Raw genomic sequence first — 11,241 nt, 5'->3', positions numbered from 1 at the left:
AAAGGCACTCCTTTCCCTGAGGTCAGTGACATAATCAGTGTCCTGTTTTTTCCCAGCAGAATCTTCTCCTATGTTGCCTTACTGCTGAAATATAGACAGTACAGTGGAGACTGGTTTAGAAAAGTCCTTGTATGTCTGATTTTTGCCTACAAGTCAGTAATTTTGAGACAAAATTTCAAGCCTTACTTTTGAAGTTAGTTTTGCCACTGAAGTGTATCCTTCAGCTGTAGGGCTGAGCACATTGTATGTATCCCATAAATCTTTGTGGTTTTTAATTTATTATTATCACTACTTGGCCATGCCTCACAGCATGGATTGTGTGTTGATTGGTAGAATATTCTTTTTTTCCCCCAGAGAACGAAGGATTTATTACTTGCATCAAGAAAGGAGAACACTTGCTTTCCCAAAGCAGTGTCTCTGATTGGTAGGATATTCTGAGTATATAAAAGGTATAAACGTGTTTTTTTTAAGGTTTATTTATTAATTTTATTTTTGGCTGTCCTGGGTCCTTGTTGCGGTGCCCCAGCTTCTCGTGGTGGCGGCTTCTCCTGTCGCAGAGCACGGGCTCTAGGGCACACGGGCTTCAGTAGCTGCATGCTCAACCTGGGCTCAGTCGTTGTGGCTTGCAGGCTTAGGTGCTCAGCAGCACGTGGGATCTTCCCTTCCTGCTTGGGAGGGAAGTTTCTTTCATTCCTAGTCTATATTCCTGTCTTCATTGGAAGACTTAAAATTAATGCTGGGCTTTAAACACCTCTCCCCCTTTCTCTTTATCTAAATTCTGTGACTTTCTCAGGAGTGGAAGGATAAAGGCAGTTTGTTGGATTTCATTAGCTCTAATTTTGGAGGTACAACTTTAAGTGTGGTTACTTAATCCCAGCCAGCCGATTTGATTTGGAGTTTAGACTTGTTTGAAAATAGCCTTGTGTTGTGTTTCAGAGTTAGAGTTGTGAATGTAATGCTAGTTTGAGAATTAATGTGGATAGAATGAACTCAGTGTTTTCTAAATTGACTTAACATCTAGGCTTGAACAGAGCTGTTTTGGGAGGTGTGGATGTAAATATATCCTGAGAGTAAGCAGCTGAGTGTTTGGAAATCATGTTAGAGACACAACAGGGGAAGGTCGTCATCTGAGGAATGTTGGAAACAAAAGCCTGAAGTGAGAGAATTCACTAGCAGAAGAAGGGGCCTCATTTGAAGAGCAGAGGAGACCCTGAGACTACAGCGCTAAGGACTCAGATCCTCTGCATGGTACTGTTCTGATCGTGCCTTGTGGGTGTGTAGAGGTTACTTGATCAGCTGACATACCAAACTCAGAAAGCAAAAGCCACCTTCAATCTGACGGGGTAGGGAAGAGGAGGTGCACTTATTTTTACCACCCTATATTGAAAAAAAAGTTAAGCTGTAAACTACCAAGAATTCACCACTGTTAGAGGACTCTCTTGCTTTAATCCTTGATTAGCAGCTGTAACTGGGTTGCTGTAACTCTCTCTTGTCAGTCTTATGCAGTCCAGTCTCTAAGTGGATTTCTTTTCTTTCACAGACAGCAAAAAGGGCAAAAGCTTAAATGGGAAGTTAGTAACAGCCATTAACAATGTTTAGAAGTCAAAGTGAACTTTTCGGAAGATGAACAGAATTGAGTGTGTGTGTTTATATGTACTTGAAAATACATCTTGACCTGAACCTTCTGAGACTGTGGTGTCACAAAAATGATTCGGAGCATGTCAGTCTTTGTTGTTTAGAGTCAGTGCTGTGCTATGTGTGCAGAGTCAGTGCTGTATGTGTGCAGAGTCAGTGCTGTGTGTGTGCAGAGTCAGTGCTCTGTGTGCAGAATCAGTATTGTGTGTGTGTGCATTCAGTGCTGTGCTGTGTGTGTGCAGAGTCAGTGCTGTGTGTGTGCAGATAGGCTGTGGCAGCTCAACAGATTCATGATAGAATAGTAGTAGATGTTATTAAAAAGTAATTCTTCAGATATTCTTAATTCCTTTTCCTCATCATCTACTTAGTATTTAAATATTAGCCTTGTATCATGATTGAAGGAAGGAGTTTAACCACATTGTTAGATTTTCTGAGATGAGTATTCTCTACTGACATTTTTGTCATGGTGGGCACTCGTTCCTGTTGTGGCTATGGAGCAAATTCACTACCATGCAAACAGATTAAAAACCACCACCACAATGTTGTCATTATCCTCCAATTAAATTAAGTTTTTTTAATAATTTTTTTTTCTTTTAAAGTAACTTTTAAAGGCTCAGATTTTAAAATGACATTGGGTAAATCTTTTAAATGACAGTGTGAGTCTTGTTGAGTTCTCTGCTCTTTGGGAACTCAGTGTCCTTGGGTGTCTTCTGTCATGTTATAGTTTCAGGAGTCTACAGAAGGAGGTATTCCATTTGGGTTAAGCATAGTTTTGTGAAACTTTCATTTTTTAAGAAACTGAATGTGAAGCAAACTGTAGTTCATACAGGGAGACAGATGTATGCAGAGGGAATGGGAGGGATGTCTAGGGAAATTTATCCACACTTTCACAGTAAGAAATAGAATGTCTCAACAGACTTAAACATGAAGAAAAGGAAAAGAAATGGTCTGTATGCAGTTAACAGACTTAATATAGGAGTAAAAGAAGGTTGAGGAAAAAAAATTTAATATGGGTGGAACAAAGGCTGTATAACCAACTCTGTTTTCTGATGGAGAGGGAGCACCCAGTTAGTCTGCCTTAAAGACTGATAGAACCTGGCAGACAGTAGTTCCAAGTCACGAACTTAGAAAATCATTAAAATATTTGGATTAAGAGTAGACAGAAAGCAGTGCCTGTAGTGTCAGCAAAAAGGCAAGAAGGAGCTTAATGTGTGAGAGATGCCAAAAAGTTTATAGTGAGGAAGAGATAAAAAATGAGGATTAATTGGACACAACTTGTTACTAATACTAAAAGTGAAAGTGAAGTTGCTCACTCGTGTCTGACTCTCTGCGACCCCATGGACTGTAGCCTGCCAGGCTCCTCCCTCCAGGCAAGAGTACTGGAGTGGGTTGCCATTTCCTTCTCCAGGGAATCTTCCAGACCCAGGGATCGAACCCAGGTCTCCCTCATTCCAGGTAGACGCTTTAACCTCTGAGCCACGAGGGAAGCCCGTTACTACTTGTTATTTTTACTGTTGCTAGTAATACTTGTCATTTATACTCCATCTTGTTCCAGACAAGCTATAACAGGGCTTTCAGAGGAATACAACAAAATATACACTCCACAGAAAAATAAAATGGGAAAGGGCTGGGAGTCTAGTTCCCAAATGCATCATGAGCTCTTGAAGGGAAACATGGCTCCATGGTTCCCAGCAGTTAGCTTGTTTTCATAAACTTCATAATACTGCCTGCAGCTGCTTATTTATTATAAAGATCAGTGAGTTCTTCGGACTTTTAACTACCAAATTCATGGTAGGCTGATGATATAACTTAGAAACAATTCAATAAAATGGTTTTGTAGGAGGCAAAAATGATGGTCTAGGTATTCATGTGGGTAAAAAGTAATTGATAGTCAGTATCTTGATATTTCTATGAGCATAATAGGATTTTGATAGGTTTTTATATAATTTTAATCTTCCTTAATTGTTTTTCTGATTATGTCATCTTTACTTCCTTAACTGTGAAATCTACAGTGATTTAAAAGAACCAGCTCCTCCAGGTGAAGTATGGGATATCTCCATTTGATTACCACTGATCTCCTTTTTGGGGAAGTTAAGAATCCTTTTTTTAAAAATCCTTTTCAGGAATAGGATAACTGTGTAGCAGAATTGCTTCTAAAACCAGTTCTCTTTGTCATAGGAAGAGTATTAAAACTCGTACTTTGATCTTTTAATAACAAAATGATGACATATATTAATGTGCCTTTTTTTTTTTTTTTTTAAACCAGCATATCTTTCTGAAGCCATGAAGCTAACACAGTCTGAGCAGGTAAGACACTTTTAATATTTCCAACAAGGGTTAGAAAGGTTTTCTTGTGGAGACTTGAATTGTGTATAAAATAAAGTTCTTGAAGGGAAACATGGCTCCTCCCCAAACACTACAGTCAAAAATACATAAATTGGGGAAGAGATTAGTTTTTCAGAAAGGAAATGAAAACTAAATGAATTGACATACACACACTACTATATATAAAATACATAATCAACAAAGACCTACTTCACAGCACAGGGACCTCTACTCAATACTCTATTATAATGACCCGTCTGGGAAAAGAATCTAGAAGAGTAGATAGATGTATGTTTGTAATGATTCACTTTACTGTACACCTGAGACTAATACAACTTTGTAAGTCAACTATACTCCAATATGAAATAAAAATTAAAACTAAATTGCTGCTGATGGCATGCAGAAACTGCTTGTCCTTTTTTTCCTAGGGTTTTCTCATAGACTTTGGATTGCCATGTGTGTCTTTTAGAGACCCCACTTAATGCCTTTTCTGATATTTAGCTCACAGTAAGCAAGCTGGCCTAGCCAAGGGGAAACCAGTTGGCCTTTCCTTTGCTTGTCAAAGATCATTTAAATCCAAACCTGTCTTTTCCTGAACTCCAAAGCGCTTCTGGCGCTTTTATTTCACCAGGGGCTTTACATTGTCTTTTGTGTTTGTGGAGGGCCTGCCTAGGGTTTTAAAATGCCTTTATAAAAGCTGAATCTTCAACCAAAGGTGATTTCCTCATAATAAAAGTGGCAGATACAGAGGAGTTATTTGGTAAATCTTTAATTGACTTAAGGAGATCTGAGGGGATCTCAGTGACAGGGGAAAAATAGCAATTCTGTAGAAGCTGTGATCCATTCTGTGTACTTCCTTTTGACTGTCCAGAACTGCTTGTGTTAACAGTGTAATACAGACAGTGCATTGAACCCTTGTTGATAGAAAGACTTTAGTTGTAGAATAGGAGTCCAAACTGGAAATTTTCTGATTTTAAGCTGAGTACAAATATCATTGCAGAGGGCTGAGGCACGTTCAAAAAAGGTACGATTCAGTGTGTTGATTTGGAATTGGAATAGGACTTACTCTGACTTCTTGAACAGTGTTTTGCTTATGAATAAAGATGGTAGCTTACCTAGAAAGACTATTATTTTGGAAAATGTTTGGCGTTCTATTGCAAACATAGTATAAATTTTAAAAATTTTATAAATTTTGAAAATTCAGGTGATACTGGCTTATTCAGAAAGGAAAATACTAGAATACCATTTACTGGATATTACTAAAGAGACTTTAAAAAAATGTTAAATTATACTTTTCTTTCTGTGTAATAGGCTCACTTATCACTGGAACTGCAAAGGGATAGCCACATGAAACAGCTCCTCCTCATCCAGGAGAGATGGAAGAGGGCAAAGCGGGAGGAGAGACTGAAAGCCCAGCAGAGCACAGACAAGGATGCAGCTGCCCAACTTCAGGCATCTCACAGACCCTCCGCTGAGGATGCAGACAGCCAGAGTCCCCTGCTGTCTCAGAAGTACAGCCCTTCCACAGAGAAACACTTGCCTGAAATTCAGGGGGTCTTTGACAGGGATCCAGACACACTACTATTTTTACTTCAGCAGAAGAGGGAGCCAACAGAGCCATGCATTGGAAGCAAAGCCCCAAAAGATGATAAAACAATTATAGAGGAGCAGGCCACCAAAATTGCAGATTTGAAGAGGCATGTGGAATTCCTCGTGGCTGAGAATGAAAGATTACGGAGAGAGAATAAACAGCTAAAGGCGGAAAAGGCCAGACTTCTAAAAGGCCCAATAGAAAAGGAGCTTGATGTAGATGCTGATTTTGTAGAAAAGTCAGAGTTATGGAGCTTGCCACCACATTCAGAAACTGCAACAGCCTCTTCAACCTGGCAGAAGTTTGCCTCAAACACTGGGAAAGCCAAGGATATTCCAATACCCAATCTTCCTCCCTTGGATTTCCCATCTCCAGAACTTCCCCTCATGGAGCTCTCTGAGGATTTTCTGAAAGGATTTATGAATAATTAAAATGAAAGGCCATAGAAGAGGTAAAGAGAGGAAATAATATGGTAATACAGATAATCCAGCAAAAATGAAAAAGGGAAAGCCGCGTACAAGGGTAGTCCCGGAGGTGCTGCGCCAGGCACACTGCAGAGAAGAGGCATTGACAGGACTTGGCACAGCCACTGCGGAGCATGTCGCGCGTCTGATGTACTGACTCCAGTTAATGATTCCAGACTTGGCAGATACGAAACTGTTGGAGGTTCATTCTCTCCTGATACAAACCAAATGGCTACCTGGAATAATTTTTTTCAAGCAACAATTATTTTTATCTTCAGGGTTAAAATTTATAAAAGTATGTTATGTGTAATTAATCTGTAATGCCATAAATGATAATGCAAAACCTAAATAATATGGTTGCCTGAGGGGCTGCCTTGTATTTGAAACGTGCTTTCTATCATGCATTGACTGTATGCATCGTTATGCACATTTCCTTTGTCTAATGAGGTGTGTAAGACACACCTTTCTAGAAGAAACTGTGTGCCACACTTTGCACTACTCGTAACATAATGATAACCTCAAGACTATCAGGAGAAATATTTAAATTTCCATTTATGAAGAAAGGAACCAAATTATTAGTTATGCTTTTTTTTTTTAAATTACCAGTTTACATTATTAATCAGGGTGCATTTTAAGTTCTAACTTTTTTTGTTTATTGTGTAATGCATCATTTGAAAATATCAAGGAAATATCCTTTTGTTTTTAATGATGCACGAGTGGAAGTAATGCTAGTCGGCAGTATTTGATTGTAATAAATCAATAAAGTAATTGTATTTTATACCTTTGTTAAAAGCAAGTTTTGTTCAGCTTCTGTGTTGGAAATTTTGAACATGAATTTGAAGACATTCTGTCAAACAATTACTTTGGTACGTTAGAGATTTTCTTCATGTTTTGTAGTCAGCTACCTCTACAGCTATGGTGGAAGAGAACAAGGAAGTCGCTGAGCCTCTATGTACCCAGCCTTCGTGGGCTGGCACGCAGGGACAGTGTTCAGGCTGGAGGCAGCCGTGCTCCAGCGCAGAGCAGAGGTAGCGAAGTGCTACTTGGATCCTCTCCTCTCTGCAGAGTCCAGTGATGTTCCAGGAGTGGGGAGAAGAGGAAGGTGTAAGTGAAACATGAGGGTATAAGCCACCGGGTGTGTTTAAGGCATACACTTGGTTCATCTTGGGAGAGAGGCAAGAATACGGATGAACGGCATCTCCTGAGGGAATGGGGACAACTGGGCTGAGGGGATAGGGTTGGGCTCACATGTCTAGTGATGACACCAGCAGAAGGCCGAGGAGATGAAGTGACCATGCAGAAGTCCCTTTTTTCCTGTGTCTCATCTTGGTGCAGATGAAACCAAAAATAAACTTAGCTTCTTAAAATAGGAAAAGAGTTCTATTCTCTGTTGGTTGTCCATCTCAGTGTTGTAGTATCCTAGACTCGGAATACTTTGCCTGCCTAACCATCCTTATAAAAGCTGAGATTTGAAAGATTGTGCCAATAATGACACTGTTATAGCCTATCTATTTTACTTTTAAAAATGAGATGTTATGTTTTGACGTGAACACTTCGTAAGACACCCTCCCTTTCTTCCTCTACCATCTCCCTTCCCTGGTCAGCAGTTTGACATGTATTCCACAAGACCCTGTTCTGTGCATTTCCACTAGCATACATGTTAAATAGACGAACGTTACTTTTCCATTGTCTTTGAAGCATTTATTCACGTTTTAGTACTCCTGTTTCATCTTGTTTTTAGGTTTTGTATTTGAGTCTATCCGTAGAATGTATTGGGTTGGCCAAAAGGTTCATTCATTTTTTCCATAAGCTGGTTCTGGTAGCACTTAGTTGTCTTTAACTTCACTCAGAACAGTTTTGTTAGATTGTATTGTGACAACTGTACATCAGTGTGCATTTTTAAAAAGTTGTCAAAATTGGTGAATTTTTGTGTAGCAATTTTAATATTGAGAATGGAAGAAAATATTTTCAACGTATTATGCTTTATTTCAAAAGAGAGAAAAATGCAACTGAAATACAGAAAAAGATTTGTGCAGTGTATGGAGGTGTTCTGACTGATGGAATGTGTCAAAAGAGGTTTGTGAAGTCGGCGATTTCTTGCTGAACGATTCTCCACAGTCGGATAGATCAGTTGAAGTTGATAGCGATCAAATCGAGACATTGAGAACAATCACCATTATACCATGCAGGAAATAGCCAACATATTTCAAAATACCCAACTCAAATTTGAAAATCAGCTGCACCAGTTTGATTACGTTATTCCCTTTGATGTTTGAGTTCTACATAAGTTAAGCAAAAAAAACCTTGACCGTACTTCTCACGATTCTCTACTTAAATGTAATGAAAACATTCATTTTTAGAACAGAAATGGGCAATGTGACAGGTGATGAAAAGTGGATACTGTACCATGAGGTAAAACAGAAGAGATCATGGGGCAAGTGAAATGAACCACCACCAACCACACTTAATTCAGGCCAGTCTTCATCTAAAGAAGTGGTGATGTAGATATGGTGGGATTGGAAGGGAGTCCTCTATTATGAGCTCCTCTGGAAAACCAAACAATTCCAACACGCATACTGCTCCCAGTTAGACCAAAGGAAAGTAGCACTCGACCAATAGTGCTGGAATTACTCAACAGACAGTGCATCATCTGCCATCAGGATAGTGCAAGATCACGTTTCTTTGATGATCAGGCAAAACTGACAGCTTGACTGGGAAGTTCCGATTCATCCGCTGTACTCACCAGACACTGCACCTTCGGATTTCCAGTATTTGGGTCTTTACAGAATTCTCTTAATGGAAAAAAATGTCAATTCCGTGGAAGACTGTTAAGGTACCTGGAACAGTTTGCTTCGCTTAAAAGGATAAAGTATTGGGAAGATGGGATTATGAAGTTGCCTGAAAATTGGCAGTAGTGGAACAAAATGGTGATTAACACTGTTCAATAAAGTTCTTGGTGAAAACAAAAAACATGTCTTTTATTTATACTTAAAAACCAAAGGAATTTTTTGGCCAACCCAGTATATGCCTTTTGACCAGATGACTTGGTACATTCGTAGCAACCTAACAGTGTCTCCATGGAGTGAGTGAAAGTCGCCCAGTGGTGTCTGACTCTTTGCTACCCCATGGACTACACAGTCCATGGAATTCTCCAGGCCAGAATACTGGAGTGGGTAGCCTTTCCTTTCTCCAGGAGATCTTCCCAACCCAGGAATCAAACCAGGGTCTCCTGCATTGCAGGCAGATTCTTTACCAACTGAGCTATCAGAGTGGGTGCTTAAAACACTATTCACAAGGCACGTGGCCCATCTCCTAGCCGGGGTTTGTAGGTGCTCTCTTCTCTCTGTGTAGCTTAAGGCCCTTAAAGGGATTTAAGGAAAGCTTTCTTCCACTAAATGAAACTGAATTATGCATGTACTGGAAGTGGAGTAGACTTGTCCTTCCTTACTCAGTGGTGGCCTCTGCTTTTGAACCCAGATAACTATCTGGGCATTAGAAAGCAGTCCTAAATTCTTACTCTTAGCTTTTCACAGAATGTCAACAAAAACATTTCTTTCAGAAAGTGAGTATGTAGTAACAGTCTTGGTATAATGTCATGGTAACCACAGGTAAATCCATACTGAATTCAGAAACCATGCTTATGAGGAAATAAGATACTTTCAAAATCATTCTTGAAGCCATTGTCTATCCCTAGTGTCTTAACAGAAGGTTATTGAAATAATGAAAATATTTTGTCTCTAGATAAGTTAATTCAAAACATTAAAGCGCTTTCTGCTTTTAACACTTTTTAAAAAATTGTAGTTGGTGTCTCTTTTGCTGTCTCGTACACAGGGTTATTGTTTCCATCTTTCTAAATTCCATATATATGTGTTAGTATACTGTATTGGTGTTTTTCTTTCTGGCTTACTTCACTCTGCGATGTATAGATCAGTCTTATGGACTCTGTGGGAGAGGGAGAGGGTGGGGAGATTTGGGAAAATAGCATTGAAACATGTATAATATCATGTATGAAACGAGTTGCCAGTCCAGGTTCGATGCACAATACTGGATGCTTGGGGCTGGTGCACTGTGACAACCCAGAGGGAGGGGAGGGGAGGGAGGAGGGTGAAGGGTTCAGGATGGGGAACACATGTATGCCTGTGGCAGATTCATTTCGATATTTGGCAAAACTAATACAATATTGTAAAGTTTAAAAATAAAATAAAATTTTTTAAAAATCTACAAAAAAAAGAATAGTATGATGCATGCATTAGGTATTAAATGCTATCTGAAACAAAAAAAAATTGTAGTTGGGTTTTACAGTATTAGTTTTCAGGTGTACATATAGTGATTTGTTATTTTTATAAATTTTACTCCATTTAAAATTAAAATTTCAGCTGTATTCCCTGTTGAATATATCCTTGCAGCTTATTTATTCACAGTACTTTGTACCTCTTAACCCCGAATCCCAGTCTTGGCCCTCCACACTTCCATGTCCCAGTAAGTAGTTTGTCTTCTATTATCTGTGAGTCCCTTTTTGTTATAATCATCTTTTAAGGTGATAATATACAGGATTTGTCCTTCTGATGTATTTCACTAAGCATAATACCCTACTGGTCCATCCGTATTAATGCAAATGGAAGAATTCTTATTCTTTCTTGTGGCCAAGTAATATTACATTTTACAGCCATACTGACAAGTCTGAGGTCATATCTCGTGGTTTTGATTTGCATTGCTCTGACTAGCAATGTTGAGCATCTTTTCATGTGTCTGTTGGCCATCTGTCTTCTTTGGAAAAATGTCTTTTTAAATTTACTGTCCCCGTTTAATTAATGAGCTGTTTATATAGTCCAGATACTAACCTATATTAGTCATAACACAAGTATTTTCTATTCAGTAGGTTTGTGTGTCAGTGGTTTCCTTTGCTGGACAAGAACTTTTGTTTAATTTGGTCTCATTTGTTTACTTTTGCCTTTGTTTCCTTTTCCTGAGGAGACAGATTAAAAAAAAAAGTGATTTATACTGAAGAGTGTTCTGCCTGTTTTCTTCTAAAAGTTTTACGATTTCTGGTCTAAACATTAAGGTCTTTTGTCAAGGGACTAGATCTGATTGATAGAGTGCCTGATGAACTATGGACTGAGGTTCGTGACATTGTACAGAAGACAGGGATCAAGACCATCCCCATGGAAAAGAAATGCAAAAGAGCAAAATGGCTGTCTGGGGAGGCCTTACAAATAGCTGTGGAAA

General features: G+C 39.0%; 1 protein-coding gene across 2 annotated transcripts in view; it reads left to right on the top strand.

Annotated features, from left to right (window-relative positions):
- NRBF2 (nuclear receptor binding factor 2) overlaps window positions 1-6,811 on the top strand; it is a 29,203-nt gene extending 22,392 nt beyond the window's left edge. For both annotated transcript variants that reach the window (XM_010857405.1, XM_010857404.1), the window contains 2 exons: window positions 3,902-3,942; window positions 5,272-6,811. In XM_010857405.1, the coding sequence (XP_010855707.1) occupies window positions 3,902-3,942; window positions 5,272-5,982 (752 nt within the window). In that variant the 3' untranslated portion in view covers window positions 5,983-6,811. The remainder of the gene's footprint in view (window positions 1-3,901; window positions 3,943-5,271) is intronic.
- The last annotated feature ends 4,430 nt before the right edge of the window (window positions 6,812-11,241 follow it).

This window comes from Bison bison, unplaced genomic scaffold (genome assembly GCF_000754665.1).
Source record: "Bison bison bison isolate TAMUID 2011002044 unplaced genomic scaffold, Bison_UMD1.0 scf7180017864380, whole genome shotgun sequence".
Classification (NCBI taxonomy): Eukaryota; Metazoa; Chordata; class Mammalia; order Artiodactyla; family Bovidae; genus Bison; species Bison bison.
Note: the sequence above shows the minus strand (reverse complement) of the source record. Positions and strands in the feature narration are given on the sequence as shown.